Genomic DNA, 18,326 nt, shown 5'->3' on the forward strand with positions numbered 1-18,326 from the left:
AGATCATTTCAGAGAATATCTCTGGAACATCCATACCCACAACCCCACCGCCCTATGGCTGAACACTTCAACTCCCCCTCCCACTCAGTCAAGGCCTCCTCCACCATCAAGCCATTACCACCCAACGCCTGGAGGAGGAAAGCCCCTTTTTTGCAAGGTTTGTGAAGGTATGAAGAAAGCCTCATATTCCGCCTTGGGACCCTGCAACCATACGGGATAAATGTGGATTTCAACAGCTTACGCATTTCCCTTCCTCTCACATTATCCTGGTCCCAAGCCTCCAACTCGGCACCACCCTCTGGACCTGTCCATCATTCCCCTTTCTCTGACCGATCACCTTCTCCCTCACCTTCATCCGCCTATTGCTTTCTGAGCTACTTTTCACCCATACCACACCCCCTCCCATTTATCTCTCAGCCCCATCCCACAAGCCTCATTCCTGATGAAGGGCTTATGCCCAAAACATTGATTCTCCTGCTCCTTAGATGCTGCATAACCTGCTGTGTTTTTCCAGCACCACACTCGAACAAGATTTTTAGGCATGACCACCCCTTCATGAAGCAGTGCTGACTCAGCCCTATGTATCCACGTACTTCCAATTACTCCACAAACGCATCCTTAATAATGGTCTCTAAAATCTTACCAATGACTGTGGTCAGAAGTTTCCTGTCTTCTGCCTCCCTCCTTCTTAAACAAGGATGTTACACTAAGGATGTCCAGTCCTCCAGAACCTTCCCAGACTCCAGTGATTGCTGAAAGACCATCACCAATGCATCTACAATCTCCTCGGCTATCTCCTTCAGAACCATGGGGTGTAGTCCGTCTGTTCTGGGTGAATTATCCACCTTCAGAACTTTCAACTTCTGCACCACCTTCTCCTTAGTGATGGCCACTACGCTCATCTCTACTCCCGACTCACTTGAAGTTCTGGTATGCGGCTGGTGTTTTCCACAGTAAAAACTGATGCAAAATTACCTGTTTAGTTCTTCCATCATTTATTTGTTCCCATCATTACTTCTCCAGCCTCATTTTCCAGCGATCCAACGTCCACTCTTATCTCGCTCTCACCTTCTAAATATCTGAAAAAACCTCATGCAATCTTCTTTAATTGCTATCTCATATTTCAGCTACTCCTTCCTTATTGCTTTTTTTTACAGTATCCTCTGCTGGTTTTTAAGCCTTCCCAATCCTCTAGCTTTCCTCTAAACTTCACCACATTGTATGCTTTTGCTTTTGTTTCTATGCTGTCGCTGACTTCCCTTGTCAGCTAGGATTGCGTCATCTTTCCATCAGTAACCTTCTTTCTTGGCATGAATTTAAGACCATACGACCATCAGACATAAGAGCAGAGATTAGGCTATTCAGTCAATTGAGTCTGCTCTGCAGTTCAATCATGGCTGATAAGGTTCTCAACCCCATTCTCCCGCCTTCTCCCCGTAACCCTTGATCTCCTTGAAACTCAAGAACCTTTTTAATCAGCGTCTTAAATATACTCAATTACTCGGCTTCCACAGCCTTCTCTAGCAATGAATTCCATAGAAGACCCACTCTCTGGCTGAAGAAGTTTCTCCTTATCTCCATTCTAAAAAGGTCTTCCCCTTTACTCCTAGTCTCTCCTACCAATGGAAACATCCTCCCAACACCCGCTCTGTCCAGGCTATTCAGTATTCTGTTAGTTTCCATTGGATCCCCCTTCATCCTTCTAAACTCCCATCGAGTATAAACCCAGAGTCCTCAAATGTTCGTCATATGTTTAGCTTTTCATTCCTGGGACCGTTCTCATGAACCTCCTCTGAACATGATCCAGGGCCAGTACATCCTTCCTGAGAGATGGGGCCCAAAACTGTGCACAATACTCTAAAATGTGGCCTGACCAGACCCTTATAGAGCCTCAGAAGTACATTCCTACTTTTATATTCGAGTCCCCTCAAACTAAATGCCATCATTGCTTTGCCTTCCTAACTACTGACTCAACCTGCAAATTTACTTTGAGAGAAGCCTGGACTTCAGACTTCCGAATTTTCTCCCCATTTAGAAAATAGTCCATGCCTCTATTCTTCCTACCAAAGTGCATGACCTCACACTTTCCCACGTTGTACTCCATCTGCCACCTCTTTGCCCACTCTCCTAACCTGTCCAAATCCTTCAGCAGCCTCCCCACCTCCTCAATACTACCGGTCCCTGTCCTTATCTTTGCATCATCTGCAAACTTATCCAGAATGCCCTCAGTTCCATCATCTAAATCGTTAATGTATAAATTGAAAAGTCATCGTCCCAACACTGAGCCTTGCGAAACACCACTTGTCACTAGCTGCCACACTGAGAAGGACCCTTTTTTCCCCACTCTCTGCCTTCTCTCAGACAGCCAAGCTTCTATCTAGGCTAGCACCTTGCCTCTGTCACATGGGTCCTTATCTTACTAAGTAACCTCCTGTGCGGCACCTTGTCAAAAGCCTTCTTGAAGTCTGGGTAGATAACATCCATTGGTTCTCCTTGGTCTAACTTGCTCATTACTCTTTCAAGGAATTCTAGCAGATTTGTCAGCCATGACCTCCCCTTCATAACACCATGTTGATGTTGCCCTATTTTACCAAACATTTCCAAATATTCAGTAATCTCATGCTTCACAATGGATTCCAGGATCTTACCCACAACCGAGGTTTGGCTAACTGGTCTGTAATTTTATGTCTTTTTCTTTGTTCCCTTTTTAAACAGGGGTGTCACGTTAGCGATTTTCCAATCCTCTGGGACCTTCCCTGATTCTAGCGATTCCTGAAAGATTACCACTAACGCCTCCACTATCTCCTCAGCTTTCTCCCTTAGAACTCTGGGGTGTCATCCATCTGGTCCAGATGATTTATCCACCTTCAGGCCATTCAGTTTGTTTAGCACCTTCTCCTTGGTAATGGCCACCATACTCAGCTCTGGCCCCTCACTGTCTTGAATTTTTGGGATATTATTTGTGTCTTCTACTGTGAAGACTGAGGCGAAGTAATTATTCAGTTCCTCAGCCAGTTCCTTGCTCCCCACTGCTATCACTCCAGAATAATTTTTCAGTGGCCCAATGTCCACTTTTACCTCTCTTTTGCACTTTATATATCTAAAGAAACCTTTGCAATCTTCCTTTATATTACTGGCTAGTTTATACTCATACTTAATCATCTTCCTCCTTTTTTTTTACCCTCTGTTGGTCTTTGTAAGCTTCCTAAACCTCTGGTTTCCCACTGCCCTTCATCATATTATATGCTTTCTCTTTTATACTATCCCTGATTTCCCTAGTCAGCCATGGTTGCTTCATCCTCCCTTCTTTTTCTTCAGGATGAATCTTTGCTGTGTCTCCTGAATTAATCCCATAAATCCCTGCCATTGCTGTTCCATTGTCTTTCTTGCTAGGCTCCTCTCCCAGTGAATTCTGCCCAGTTCCTCCCTCATGCTTCTGTAGTTGCCTTTATTCAGCTGTAATACTGTCACCTCTGATTCTATCTTTTCCCTCTCAAATTGCAGAGTAAATTCAATCATATTATGATCACTACGTCCTAAGGATTCCTTCACCTTAAGCTCCCCTTATCAAGCCTGCCTCATTATACACAACACTAAATCCAGTATTCCATGTTCCCGAGCAAGCCATACCACAAGCTGCTCCAAAAAGCCATCTTGCAGATATTCCACCATTTTCTTTTTTTGCAATCCACTACCAACCTAACTTTCCCAATCCACCTGTATATTGAAATCCCCTGTACTTTGTCTCCCAAATTATTCCTGAAATTCCTACCATTGCCAATCCCTGCTAGCCTCTCTCCCCCCCCCCCCCCCCCACTTCCAATCAACGCTAGTCAGCTCCTCTCTCACACCTTTGTAGTTACCTTTACTCAATTGTAATACCGTTACATCTGATTCCAGCTGCTTTCTCTCAAACTGCAGAGTGAATTCTATCATGGTCACTGTCCCCTGAGGGGCTCCTTCACCTTCAGCTCCCTAATCAAGTCTGCCTCATTACACATCACCAAATGCAGAATTGCCTGTTCTCTCGTGGGCTCTACCACAATCTGCTCCAAAAAACAAATCTTGTATACATTCCACAAATTCCTTTCTTGAGATTTGCTACCAACTTGATTTTCCCAATCTACTTGCATATTAAAATTTCCCATGATTATTGTAATAGAGTCTTTCTTACATGTATTTTCTATCTCCTGATTTATTTGCTTCCTTACATCCTGACTACTGCTAGGAGGCCAGTAAACAACTCCCATCAGGGTCTTTTCTCCTTTGCAGTTCTTCAAATCTACCCACACAGATTCTACGCCTTCCAACTCTGTATCATTTCTTGCTATCAAATTGATTTTATTTTGTACTAACAAGGCAACCCCACCCCTCCTTTCAATAGGATGTATACCCTTGAATATTTAGTTCCCAGCCCTGACCCCTTACAGATCTTCCTCATTGATATCCACAACATTGTACCTGCCAATTTCAATCTGCACTATAAGTTCATTTACCTTGATTTATAAACTATGTGCATTTAAATACAACACCCTCAATTCTGTATTGACCGTTGTCTCTGCTCATAGTTTCCCTTTACCTGCTGTGCGTGGGGTTAGATTCCTGACCCTTTCCACTCTCACTGTTGTATTACTTATTCGGGAAACTTTTAAAAACCTCTGCTGAACCATCCCTTCTTTTAATTTTTTCCAAAATTTTCCATGCAATTGAATGCCTCACGCCCCACTATTTATTTTAAAGCCCTGTCCACATCCCTCATTATGTGATTCGCTAGGACTCTGGTTCCAGCATGATTCAGGTGGAGCCCATCCCATCAGAACAGCTCCCTCCTCGCCCAGTTCTGGTGATGATGTCCCATGAAATCAAACCCTTTCCTCCCACACCAACCTTTGAGCCCTGCATTTGCTTCGTTAATCTTGTTGACCCTGTGCTAATTTGGTAGTGGTTCAGGAAGTAATCCAGAGATTATTATCTTTGTAGCTTTGCTTTTTAATTTATTCCCTAATTGCTCATATTGCCTCAGTTGAACCTCCTTCCTCTTTCTACCTGTATCATTGCTACATAGAGTGCAGCAACTGGATCTTTCCCCTCCTATTCCAAGTTGGTCAATCATGGCCAAACAATCTATTACTACAAAACTGCTGCCCCTGCTCCTCCATTCTACAGAATCGCTAAAGTGTTCTCATCTGTCATGCACCATATATTTCCTTTATTTCCCCAATTGAACAGTACACTGTCTCTAAACTGCTGCTTCTTAACAAATTTATTAAACTTTCTGAAAATGGCTTACAAAAGTTGGATTTCCTCTGAGTAGGTGACTGTGAGTGTGACTTCCCAAAACCAAAAACCCTTCCCTTTGATGTTCATGGTAGTGTATTTGTCTCAACCACTCCATGACAAAGAAGCTGCACATTGTCACCACACAAATAAAAAAGTATTTCCTGAATCCCCTGTTGCATTTATCAGTGATTTTTATATTTATGATCCTGACTATTGGACATTCCCCAAAAAGTGGAAACATTTCCTGTCCACCTTCCCCATTATAACTCTTTTTGACCTCCATCAGATCATTCTTTGGTCTTCTGTGTTAGAGAGAAAAGTGACCCAGCCTGTTCAGATCTTCCTAAGTAACATGTTGTTTTCACTTCCCTCATCATTCCTGTGAATCTTATCGCATATTCTCCAGAGCACCCCTTTATAATTTGGAAATGAGTACTTTCAGTGAAAAGGCAACATCATTTGCCGACATCAGACTTTATCCTCAGAGCAGCCGGAACGTTTATCTCGGGAGCGGATTGTCGGAGAGTCCGAGTCACCGACGGACACCGGGGGGTGAACAGGAGAGAGCATGAGGGGGAGGCTGAAAGAGGTGGCACAGCAGGTGAGAGGAGAGGGGAGGGGGGGAGGGGGGGTGAGATGGGAAAGGGGTGGGCGGGAAGGGGGGGCGGGGAAAGGAGGGAAGGGGGAAAGGGGGGGAGGAAGGGGGGCGGGGCGGGGAAAGGGGGGGGAGGAAGGGGGGCGGGGAAAGGGGGGGAGGAAGGGGGCGGGGAAAGGGGGGGGGCGGAGGAAGGGGGGGGGCGGGGAAAGGGGGGGAGGAAGGGGGCGGGGAAAGGGGGGGGCGGAGGAAGGGGGGCGGGGAAAGGGGGAAAAGGGGGAAGGGGGGCGGGGAAAGGGGGGAAGGGGGAAAGGGGGGGGCGGGGAAAGGGGGGGAGGAAGGGGGGCGGGGAAGGGGAGGAAGGGGGGCGGGGAAAGGGGGGAAGGGGGGCGGGGAAAGGGGGGGAAGGGGGAAAGGGGGGGGGCGGGGAAAGGGGGGGGAGGAAGGGGGGCGGGGAAAGGGGGGAAGGGGGGCGGGGAAAGGGGGGAAGGGGGGCGGGGAAAGGGGGGAAGGGGGGCGGGGAAAGGGGGGGAGGGGGGCGGGGAAAGGGGGGGAGGGGGGCGGGGCGGGGAAAGGGAAAGGGGGGGAGGGGGGCGGGGCGGGGAAAGGGGGGAGGGGGGCGGGGCGGGGAAAGGGGGGGAGGGGGGCGGGGCGGGGAAAGGGGGGAGGGGGGCGGGGCGGGGAAAGGGGGGGGAGGAAGGGGGGCGGGGGAAGGGGGGGAGGAAGGGGGGAGGAAGGGGGGCGGGGGAGGGCGGGGGCAGGGAAGGGGTGGGGAAGGGGGGGCGGGGAAGGGGTGGGCGGGGAAGGGGTGGGGAAGGGGGGGCGGGGAAGGGGTGGGGAAGGGGGGGCGGGGAAGGGGTGGGGGAAGGGGTGGGCGGGGAAGGGGTGGGGCGGGGAAGGGGGGGAAGGGGTGGGGAAGGGGGGGGCGGGGAAGGGGTGGGGAAGGGGGGCGGGGAAGGTGGGGAGGAAGGGGGGCGGGGGAAGGTGGGGAGGAAGGGGGGCGGGGGAAGGGGGGGGGAAGGGGGGGGAAGGGGGGGAGGAAGGGGGGCGGAGGAAGGGGGGGAGGAAGGGGGGCGGGGGAAGGGGGGGAAGGGGGGGAGGAAGGGGGGCGGGGTAGGGCGGGGGCAGGGAAGGGGTGGGGAAGGGGGGGCGGGGAAGGGGTGGGCGGGTGGGGAAGGGGGGGCGGGGAAGGGGGGGGCAAGGAAGGGAGGGGGCAGGGAAGGGGGGGGCAAGGAAGGGAGGGGGCAGGAAGGGGGAAAGGAAGGGGGCGGGGAAGGGGGAAAGGGAGGGGGCGGGGAAGGGGGAAAAGGGGGCGGGAAAGGGAGAAGGGGGGGCAGGGCGGGGAAGGGGGACGGGACGGGGAAAGAGGGGGGGCGGGGAAGAGGGGTGGGGAAAGGGGGGGAGCGGGGTGGGGAAAGGGGGAGGAGGGGGGCGGGGAAAGGGCGAGGAGGGGGGCGGGGAAAGGGGGGGAGTGGGGCGGGGAAAGGGGGAGGAGGGGGGCGGGGAAAGGGGGAGGAGGGGGGCGGGGAAAGGGGGGTGCGGGGCGGGGAAAGGGGGAGGAGGGGGGCGGGGAAAGGGGGAGGAGGGGGGCGGGGGAAAGGGGGAGGAGGGGGACGGGAAAGGGGGAGGGGAGGAGGGGACGGGAAAGGGGGAGGAGGGGAAAGGGGGAGGAGAGGGGCGGGAAAGGGGGGGCGGGGTGTGGAAGGGGGGAAAGGGGACGCGGGGCGGGGAAGGAGGGAAGGAAGAAGAGAGGGGAAGGGGGGGTGGGGAAGGGGGGTCGGGGAAAGGCGGGGAAGGGGTGGGGAAGGGGGGGCGGGGAAAGGGGGGCGGGGAAGGGGGAGGGGGAAAGGTGGGGAAGGGGAGGGGGGAAGAGGGGGCGGGGGGCAGGGGGGGGGCAGGGTGGGGAAGGGGGGGGAAGGGGGGGTGGGGAAGGGAGGGGGCGGGGAAGCGGTGGCAGGGAAGGGGTGGGGAAGGGGGGGGGTGGGGAAGGGAGGGGGTGGGGAAGGGAGGGGGCGGGGAAGCGGGGGCAGGGAAGGGGTGGGGAAGGGGGGGTGGGGAAGGGAGGGGGCGGGGGAAGCGGGGGCGGGGAAGGGGGGAGGGGGCGGGGAAGGGGGGAAAGGGGGCGCGGGGCGGGCGGGGAAGGGGGGGAAAGGGGGTGGGAAAGGGAGAAGGGGGGGCGGGGCGGGGAAGGGGGGCGGGGAAAGAGGGGGCGCGGGGAAGAGGGGGTGGGGAAAGGGGGGAGCGGGGTGGGGAAAGGGGGAGCGGGGTGGGGAAAGGGGGAGGAGGGGGGCGGGGAAAGGGGGAGGAGGGGGGCGGGGAAAGGGGGAGGAGGGGGGCGGGAAAGGGGGAGGAGGGGGGGCGGGAAAGGGGGAGGGGGGGAGGGGGGAAGGGGGGACAGCGGGAGGAGGGGGATGGGGACAGCGGGAGGAGGGGGATGGGGACAGGGGGAGGAGTGGGGCGGAAAAGGGGGAGGAGGGGGGCGGGGAAAGGGGGAGGAGGGGGGGCGGGGTGTGGAGGGGGGGGAAAGGGGATGCGGAAGGTGGGAAAGGGGGTGCGGGGTGGGGAAGGGGGAAAGGGGGGCGGGAAGGGGGGAAAGAGGGGAAGGAGGGAAGGGGGGGTCGGGGAAGGGGCGGGGAAAGGCGTGGAAGGGGGGGCAGGGAAAGGGGGGGAGCGGGGAGGGGGGGCAGGGAAGGGGTGGGGAAGGGGGGGCGAGGAAGGGAGGGGGCGGGGAAGGGAGAGGGGGGGCAGGGCGGGGAAGGGGGAAATGGGGACGGGACGGGGAAGAAGGGTGGGGAAAGGGGGGGCAGGGAAGGGGGTGGGGAAAGGGGGGGCAGGGTGGGGAAGGGGGGAACGGGGGCGGGGAAAGGGGAGAAAGGAGGGGGGAAAGGGGGGGGCGGGGAAAGAGGGTACGGGGGGGTGGGCTGGGGAAGGGAGGGGGGGGAACGGGGGGGTAGGGGAGGTGGGGAAAGGGAGGGGCAGGGAAAGGGGGGTGGGGGAAGGGTGGGCGGGGGAGGGGGGCCGGGGAAGGGGTGGGGAAGGGGGGATGGGGGGGGCGAGGGAGGGGGGCGGGGAAGGGTGGAAGGGGGACGGGGAAAGGGGGTACGGGGGGCGGGGAAGGGGGTGAAAGGGGGCGCGGGGCGGTGCGGGGAAGGGGGGAAAGGGGGCGCGGGGCGGTAAAAGGGGAAGTGGGGCGGGGAAGGGGGAAGGGGGCGGGGAAAGGGGGGCCGGGAAGAGGGGCGCCGCGTGGGGCGAGGTGGGGCGGGGAAAGGGCACGGGGCGGGGCGGGGAAGGGGGGAAAGGGGGGGGGCGGGGAAAGGGGGGGGTGGGTAAAGGGGGGAAGGGGGTCGGGGAAAGGGGGGAAGGGAAAAGGGGGGGGCGGGGGAAGGGGAGGAAAGGGGGGGGCAGGGAAGGGGGGCTGGGAAGGGGGAAAGGGGGGGGAGGGGGCAGGTAAGGGGAAAAGGGGGGGGCGGGGAAAGGGGCGGGGCGGGGAAGGGAGGAGCGGGTGGGGAAACGGGGGCGGGGAAAGGGGGAGGAGGGGGGCGGGAAAGGGGGGGCGAGGTGGGGTTGGGGGGAAAGGGGACGCGGGGCGGGGTGGGGAAGGGGCGGAAAGGGGACGCGGGGTGGGGGTGGGGCGGGGAAGGGGGGAAAGGGGGGGCGGGAAGGGGGGAAAGAGGTGGCGGGGGGGTGGGGAAGGGGGTGCGGGGAGGGAGGGGCGGGGAAGGCGGGGGAAAGGGGGGAAAGTGAGGGGACGGGGAAGGGGGGAAGGGGGCGCGGGGTGGGGCGGGGACGAGGGGAAGGGGGGCGGGGAAGGGGGGAAAGGGGGCGTGAGGGGGGCAGGGCGGGGAAGGGGGGACGGGGCGGGGAAGGGGGGCGGAGAAGAGGGGTTGGGAAATGGGGGGCGGGGCAGGGAAGGGGGGCAGGGAAAGGGAGGGTGCGGCGGGGAAGGGGGGGTGGAAAAAGAGTGAGGGGGGAAAAGGAGGGGAATGGGGGAGGGGGAAATGGGGAGGCGGGGAAAGGGGGTACGGGGGGACGGGGCGGGGCGGGGAAGGGAGCGTGGGGAAAGGGGGGGAAGGAGAGGCGGGGAAAGGGGGGGTGGAAGGGGGAAGGGTGGGCGGCTGAGGGCGGGGGTGGGGAAGGGGGGGGCGGGGAAGGGGGTCGAGGAAGGGAGGGGGGCGGGGAAGGGGGGAAGGGGGCGAGGGGCGGGGCGGGGAAGGGGGGAAAGGGGGCGCGGGGCGGGAAATGGGGTGGGGGGCGGTGCGGGGAAGGGTGGCGGGGAAAGGGGGGCCAGGAAGAGGGGCGGGGAAAGGGGGCGCGGGGTGGGGCGGGGGAAAGGGCGCGGGGGGGAGGTAGATGAGGGGGGCGGGGGGGAGGGAGACGAGGGGGGGCGGGGCGGAGGGAGACAATGGGGGGGCGGGGGGGGAGGAGGGCGGGGAGAGACGAGGAGGGGGAGACGAGGGGGAGGGGGGGAGACGAGGGGGAGGGGGGGAGACGAGGGGGGGGAGGGAGAGGAGGGGGACGGGGGGAAGATGGGGGGAGGGAGACGAGGGGGGGGGAGGGAGACGAGAGGGGAGGCGGGGAGGTGAGGGGTGAGACAAGGGTGGGAGGGGGGTAGGTGAGGGGGGAGATAAGGGTGGGAGGGGGGTAGGTGAGGGGGGAGATGAGGGTGGGAGGGGGGTAGGTGAGGGGGGAGATGAGGGTGGGAGGGGGGTAGGTGAGGGGGTAGGTGAGGGGGGAGATGAGGGTGGGAGGGGGGTAGATGAGGGTGGGAGGGGGGTAGGTGAGGGGGGAGATGAGGGTGGGAGGGGGGTAGGTGAGGGGGGAGACGAGGGTGGGAGGGGGGTAGGTGAGGGGGGAGACGAGGGTGGGAGGGGGGTAGGTGAGGGGGGAGACGAGGGTGGGAGGGGGGTAGGTGAGGGGGGAGACGAGGGTGGGAGGGGGGTAGGTGAGGGGGGAGACGAGGGTGGGAGGGGGGTAGGTGAGGGGGGAGACGAGGGTGGGAGGGGGGTAGGGGAGGGGGGAGACGAGGGTGGGAGGGGGGTAGGGGAGGGGGGAGACGAGGGGGGTGGGGGAGGGGGGGAGGTGAGGGGGGAAGACGAGGGGGGGTAGGTGAGGGGGGGAGGTGAGGGGGGAAGACGAGGGGGGGTAGGTGAGGGGGGGAGGTGAGGGGGGAAGACGAGGGGGGGTAGGTGAGGGGGGAGACGAGGGGGGAGACGAGGGGGGGGTAGGTGAGGGGGGAGACAAGGGGGCGAGGGGGTAGACGAGGGGAGGAGGGGGTAGACGAGGTGGGTGGGGGAGACGAGGTGGGGGGGAGACGAGGGGGGCGAGACGAGGTGGGGGGAGACGAGGGGGGGAGGTGAGGGGGGAGACGAGGGGGAGAGGGGGGGAGGTGAGGGGGAGAGGGGGGGAGGTGAGGGGGGAGACGAGGGGGGGAGAGGGGGAGGTGGGGGGGGAGGGGAGGGGGGGAAGGTGGGGATAGGGGAGAGAGGGGGAGGAGGAGTGGGGGAGAGGGGGAAGGGGAGAGGATGGGGGGAGGAGGAGGGGGGGAGAGGGGGAGGGGGGAGAGGGGGGAGGGGGGAGGAGGGGGGGAGAGAGGGAGAGGGGGGGTTGAAGAGAGGACCGAGGGGGCGAGGGGAGGGAGATCGGGAAGTGGGGGGAGGGTAGGGAGAGGGAAAGAAGGACGGAAGGAAGGAGAGAAAGGAGAAAAAGGAGAAAGAAAAAAGCAGGGAGAGAAAAGAAAAAAGGAGGGAGGAAGAAGAGGAAATGAGGGAAGAGGAGGGAAGAAGAAGGTGCCCGGGCTGTATCCATTCTGGATTAATGTCGAATTGTATTAATGATAAAATTGATTTGGGGAAATGGTGTGAGGACAGAACTCAATAAATTGAGGAGGTATTTCATTAAATCCTTTGTACTGGCCTTTTGAAAATGGGAAGGAAGTTGGATCCTGTACAGAGATGATAAATAAATAGAGCTGTGTCACTACATTTAAAAACTTGTCATTAAACAGACAGATGGAGCATTGCACCTTTGTCCTTACCCTGTTGGTGTTATCTTTCAGGCTGTAAGCTTGCACTGCCAACTCCACAGGATCCAGGCACCGGTCAGGTATTGGCCACTCTGCACTACATTAGAGAGACATAATGCTCAAAATGCAGGTGCTTGGACATACACCTCTCGTGGCTTCCATAAAGCTGGGATTTCCAGGCAGTCTGAGAAAACATCATCAGACTCTCTTTCAGCTGCAAAGATCAGCTCGGAGGTTTTGGAGACTCTCAGGCAAACCGCTGCAAAGCATTTTGGGAAGTCAGCCATGGATGCCTCAGGGCTGGAGAGTGTGATCGAGTCCATCCTGAAGCTGGGTCTAAACCAGGCTCAGCTTAAGCAGTTGCTCACTTTGAATCCGAAAATCGCTGTGCAACCTCCACAGAGGAGCCTCGCGGCGCTCAATGCACTCAACCTCCTTGGCTTAAACCCAAGTAACATTATCAAGATCCTGGAAAAATGTCCAGATCTGCTTGGAGCAAAGGCACATCAACTTCAGCCACTTATTGAGAACCTACAGAAGTATGGGCTGGGAGAAGGTAATATAATGGCTCCTGTCTATGTCTCAGGATTCACACAATATGGGAAGTATACAGAATTATGAAGATGATAACTTAGAGTTTATAAGCCTGCTGCATTTATGCTTAAAATGTGGAAGGTGTCATATATCTTGCCCCTTCAACACTGGTTTCACTTTGTCATGACCCATTGTTGCCTCATGTCTGCTTTCTCTGGTATTCAATCCTTTCCGCTGTAAGGAGGTGTTCTCTCTATAAACTGAAATCTAATTGTTTGTGAGAGATTGATGGGACCAAACCTTCATGAGAAGACTCTTCGGGCCCTGTTGTTCATTTTCAGTGTGCCTTTCCTTTCTCTAGGCAGTCTACAACGTGTCTTGGTGCATTCCCCACAGATCCTGAATCTTTCTGCAAAACAGGTGAACAACACAGTACGTTTCTTCAAAGACAAGTGTGTTTTCACAGCTGCTCAGATCACAGAAATCCTCCGGACTTCACCCAATGTCCTTTTTGAGAAATTTGAAGAATTGGAATATAAATTCCAGGTAACGAGCACATCCTGGTTAACACCGTGTATTAAACTAACCCATTTTATTTATGCTTTCTGCTGCCCATTGCTCTTATGTTTTATTGTAGAATAATCCTAATGGATTAGAATTATGAAGGTACGTAGTTTTTAAATTTGATGTCTGTGAAAAGTCCTTTCACAAGCAAAATGTTAAATGAGATCAATTAAGAATGGACTGTTTGAATCTAAACCCTTGGTTTGAAAGTTCTGAGTTTAAAAAATCTGGGATTCAATCCTTCATATCTAACTCTATAATTCAGGAAATAGAGGGATTGGGCCCAACGAACCTGCTCCATCACTTAACCATGGCTGATCACCTCTCAGTGCCATTTCCCTTGACATATTTATTATTCTATTGCTCTTTGTCTCGAACCTGTGCAATGACTGAACCCTCTCAGCCCTCTGGGGTAGAGAATTCTAAAGATTCGCCAGAATATTTTCTCCTCATCTCAGTCCTAAATATTCTACCCGTTGTTCTGAGTGTGTTTCCCCCTCCTCTGGTTCTACATTCCCCTCAGCGTGGCCAGGGAAAATATTCAGGTGACATTTTCTAAGACATTAACTTGAGTATTGCAACAATTATGTTTATGGATTTAAAAAGAATTTTTAAATCTTCAGTTTGTAGACACTGACATCTGTCTGTTCAGATGTATAATAAAAATCATAAGGTACAGTTTGAAGGGGAGAATTCCTCTGTTGCTTTGAACAACATTACTCTCTTAATTAATACCATCAAGACAAAGACACCAAATTAGTTCATTCTCTCATTGCTCTCTGTTGCATTTTATTGAGAAAATGCAATCCGGCACTATACAACAGTAACTGGACACTGTCGCTTACTCTGTAACAGAACTTTCACACTTTTGAGATGGGAAAGAGTAATGCACAAATTCCAAACGTATTTTGAAATTATTCTTAAGAACGTAATCTTTGAATACTACTAAACAAGTATTTTGTGTCATTGTTTACTGTGAAGATAGGTAGAGAACTTGGGGAAATAAATAGCAACATTTTGTACAGTGTCCATATTACAGAGGAATAGGTGCTGGATGTCTTAAACCACTTAAAGGTGGATAAATCCCTGGGACGTGATCAGGTGTACCCTAGAACTCTGTGGGAAGCTGGGCCCCTTGCTGAGATATTTGTATCTTTGGTAGCCACAAGTGGGGTGCTGGAAGACTGGAGATTGGCCAACATGGTGCCACTATTTTAAAAAGGTTGTATGGCCGGTTTCCATACTGTAGGGCCAGGGGATATGCAGTGTTACAGGGAAAAAGATAGGGGGCTGCATATAGATGGGATGCTCTTTGCAGTGTTGATATGGACTTGTTGGGCCTAATGACCTGTTTTCACATTGCAGGGCCATGGGAAAAACCAGAACTACAGATAAGTGATTGTGATATCAGTGGTGGCCAACTTAGAGTCATAGAGTTGTACAGCACAGAAACACACCCTTCGGTCCAAATCTTTCCTCTCACACCCTAAACCTCCATCGCTCCAGGAAAAACAGCCCCAGCTTGTTCAGCCTCTCCCTGTAGCTCAAATCCTCCAAACCTGGCACCATCCTTTCAATTGAACCCTTTCAATTTTCACAACATCCTTCCTATAGGAGGGAGTCCGGAATTGCATACAATATTCCAAAATTGGCCTAACCAATGTCCTGTACAGCTGCAACATGACCTCCCAACTCCTGTACTCAATGCTCTGACCAATAAAGGAAAATATACCAAACACCTTCACTATCCTATCTACCTGCAACTCCTCTTTCAAGGAACTATGAACCTGCACTCCAAGGTCTCTTTGTTCAGCAACACTCCCCAGGACCTTACCATTAAGTATAAGTCCTGCGCTTTCTTGCCTTTCCAAAATGAGACACCTAATTTATCTAAGTTAAACTCCATCTGCCAGTCCTCTGCCCATTGGCCCATCTGATCAAGATCCTGTTGAACTCTGAGGTAACCTTTTTAACTGTCCACTACATCTCCAATTACAGGGTCATCTGCAAACTTACTGTCACCATCTTCTGTGTTCTACCTTTGAGCCAGTTCTGTATTCAGATAGCTAGTTCTCCCTGTATTCCATGTGATCTGACCTTGTGAACCAGTCTCCCACGGGGAACCTTGTTGAACGCCTTACTGAAGTCCATATAGATCACGTCTACCTCACTGCCCTCATCACTCCTCTTTGTTACGTCTTCAGAAAACTCAATCAAGTTAGTGAGACATGATTTCCCACGCACAAAGCCATGTTGACTATCCCTAATCAGTCCTTGCCTTTCCAAATACATGTCATACACTGTTTTCCATTGCTGTTGGTGTGGTCTCCTCTACATTGGGGAGACAGAATGCCTACTTAAGGAAAATCTCAGAGAACATCTCTGGGACACGCACTAAAAAAAACCCCACTGCCCTGTGGTCGAACACTTTAACTCCCCTTCCAACTCCAAAAAGGACAGGCAAGTCCTGGGCCGCCTCCACTGCCAAACTCTAGCCACCCGACGCCTGGAGGAAGAACATCTCATCTACCACCTCGGGACCCCCCCCCCAACCACACAGCATCAATGTAGATTTCACCAGTTTCCTCATTTCCCCATCCCCTACTTTGTCATCGAGCCAACTTTCCACTCAGCACCGCCCTCATGAACGTTCCTACTGGTCCATCCTCCTCCTCCCTATCCGCTCAATCATCCTCCTTTCTGACCTATCACTTTCCCAGTTACCTTCACCCCCCTCCTCCCATTTATCTCTTAGCCCTCATGGGCCACCTCCTCATTCCTTACGAAGAGCGTATGCTCATGTCGCTGACTCTCCTCCTTGGATGCTGCTTGACCAGCTGCACTTTTCCAGCACCACACTTTTCGATTTAGTAAGGCATTTGATAAGGTTCCTCATGGCAGATCAAATGGGATACATGGAGAACTAGCCATTTGGGTACAGAACTGGCTGAAAGGTAGAAGGCAGAGGGTGGTGTTGGAGGGTTGCTTTTCAGACTGGAGGCCTGTGACTAGTGCCACAAGGATCGGTGCTGGATCCACTGCTTTTCATAATTTATGTAAATGATTTGAACATGAATGTAGGAGGTATGGTTAATAAGTTTGCAGATGACACCAAAATTGGAGGTGTAGTGGACTGCGAAGAAGGTTACCTCGGATTACAACGGGATCTTGACCAGATTGGACAATGGGCCGAGGAGTGGCAGATGGAGTTTAATTTAGATAAATTTGAAGTGTTGCATTTTGGGAAGGCAAATTGGGCAGGACTTAATGGTCAGTCTTGAGGAGTGTTGCTGAACAGAGACTCCTGGGAGTGCAGGTTCATAGTTTCTTGAAAGTGGAGTACAAGGTACACATGATAGTGAAGAAGGCGTTTGGTATGCTTGCTTTTATTGGTCAGTGCATTGAGTATAGAGGTTAGGAGGTCATATATTGTGGCTGTACAAGACATTGGTGAGGCCACTTTTGGAATACTGCGTTCAGTTCTGGACCCCCTGCTATTTGAGGATATTGTGAAACTTGAAAGAGTTCAGAAAAGATTTGAGGATGTTGCCAGGGTTTGAGCTATAGGGAAAGACTGAATAGGCTGGGGCTATTACCCCTGGAGTGTCAGAGCCTGAGGGGTGACCTCAGAGTTTAGAAAATCATGAGGGGCATGGATAGGGTAAATAGACAAAGTCTTTTCCCTCGGGTAGGGGAGTCCCAAACTAGTGGGTATGGGTATAAGTTGATAGGTTCCTTTTAAATCTTTCCCCTAAGGGGCAATTGTTTCACACACAAGGTGATACATGTATGGAATGGGGAAGTGGTGGAGGCTGGTACAATTACATTTAAAAGGCACCTTCATGGGTATATAACTGGGAAGGGCTTAGAGGGATAGGGGACAAATGCTGACAAATGGGACTAGATTAATTTGGGGTATCTGGTCGGCTTCCATGCTATACAGCTCTTTGACCAGATTTATGATTTTCTAAATAATAGGTTTTATTATCACAAGTAAATGTTCCTCGCTGAAGAGCTCTTGGGCAGGTGGGTAGATGTATTATCTCAAAAGGTAGTAGAATTTCAATCCCTAATATTGACATTTTCCTCTTTGTACCCCCAGCCTGTAGCCGCCCTCTCTGTATTCTCCAGCCGTATCAATTATCCCTGGAGAAGTTGGCTGCCAGGAATAAAAAATGCTTCTATGCCACTGTGTTGTGCTGGTTGATATTGTATGGGTACCTGGCTTTATACCTAACCCAGCTGAGAAAAACAAAATCTCCAAATTGGGTTTCACAGATCCACCTGACAGAATCAATTTTCTTCCTAGGTAACCCACTGCAAATTGTTCACTTGGCAATCTTCAGGGCATGTGAAGTGCTCATTACAAACTGCAATTATCATTTGTAGCTGAGAAGCTTTCTTCATGAGGACATAGGTTGGAGGCGCTGCAAAGCAATGATGGAATTGAAAGCATAGGATCCTGGGAAACCAGTGAATCTCAGCAAAGGCAGGTGCCTCTGGAGTTCTGGTAGAATGTTGATATGTGGTAATATAAAACAGTCAAGAAGCAAACACTTTAAAGTCCAGTTGAGGGAATAAGCAGATGTTAAAACATCAGGTGAGGTGGATCATGTGGGTGAAAACTTAGATGCATAAATAAAGCTGAGCTCAGAGTTAAGCAATATGTCAGGGTTCTGTAGTTTGGGCTACATATGTATGCTAGCAAATAGCTAAACATAACTTTCAGCACTGTTATCACTCTCTCTGTAAATTCTATCATTGTCTTCTAAAAGTACAATTTAATCACATGATTATAAACTGCCTCTATTTTCCTAGTACGCCTACTTCCGAATGGGTATAAAACAATCAGAAATTGCAAAATCCGCATTGTTCCGGGTGTCGCTAGAAGAACTGAAGCAGCGTCACATCTTCTTGGAACGACTAGGACTTTACCAGACTCCAGATAAGAAGGGACAGACTCAGATTGTAAACCCCAAACTGAAGGATGTAATCTCCACCAGCGAGGACCATTTTCTGGCTAAAGTGGCCAGGTCAACCCACGAAGAGTTTGACATCTTTAAGAAGCTACTGAGCTGTGAGGAGATAGAGAAAGAAGAACTTGAGTCCTCAGAATGGGGAGACGAAGAAGAACTCGAGAAGGACTACAGCAGTGAGGAAGATGATGGACCACTTCAGAGAAATCGCTAAAGGTTATATTCCAGAAAGGGATTAGAGTTGATGATTAAATTGAGTATTTGTGCTGGAGGATACCAATTAAAATTGCAAATGGGAAGCTACAAGCATGATTCATTAATTAAAAAAACATTATTCTCTGCTAGACTTTGTACA

General features: G+C 53.4%; 1 protein-coding gene across 1 annotated transcript; it reads left to right on the forward strand.

The window, feature by feature from the left end:
* The first annotated feature begins 5,622 nt into the window (after nucleotides 1-5,622).
* mterf4 (mitochondrial transcription termination factor 4) lies at nucleotides 5,623-18,315 on the forward strand. The gene is made up of 4 exons (XM_072573121.1): nucleotides 5,623-5,881; nucleotides 11,931-12,453; nucleotides 12,793-12,977; nucleotides 17,814-18,315. The coding sequence occupies exons 1-4, from the start codon at nucleotides 5,849-5,851 to the stop codon at nucleotides 18,183-18,185; spliced, it is 1,113 nt and encodes a 370-aa protein (XP_072429222.1). The 5' UTR covers nucleotides 5,623-5,848; the 3' UTR covers nucleotides 18,186-18,315.
* Nucleotides 18,316-18,326: the final 11 nt, after the last annotated feature.

Source organism: Chiloscyllium punctatum, chromosome 6 (genome assembly GCF_047496795.1).
Source record: "Chiloscyllium punctatum isolate Juve2018m chromosome 6, sChiPun1.3, whole genome shotgun sequence".
NCBI classification, from domain to species: domain Eukaryota; kingdom Metazoa; phylum Chordata; class Chondrichthyes; order Orectolobiformes; family Hemiscylliidae; genus Chiloscyllium; species Chiloscyllium punctatum.

What these genes read in the sequence shown, in the direction of transcription:
- mterf4 (XM_072573121.1), top strand. Translation starts at nt 5,849, where the DNA reads ATGAGGGGGAGGCTGAAAGAGGTGGCACAGCAG. An exon ending in GAAGTATGGGCTGGGAGAAG is followed by an intron (nt 12,454 to 12,792) that starts GTAATATAATGG and finishes TCCTTTCTCTAG; the next exon opens with GCAGTCTACAACGTGTCTTG. An exon ending in AATTGGAATATAAATTCCAG is followed by an intron (nt 12,978 to 17,813) that starts GTAACGAGCACA and finishes CTATTTTCCTAG; the next exon opens with TACGCCTACTTCCGAATGGG.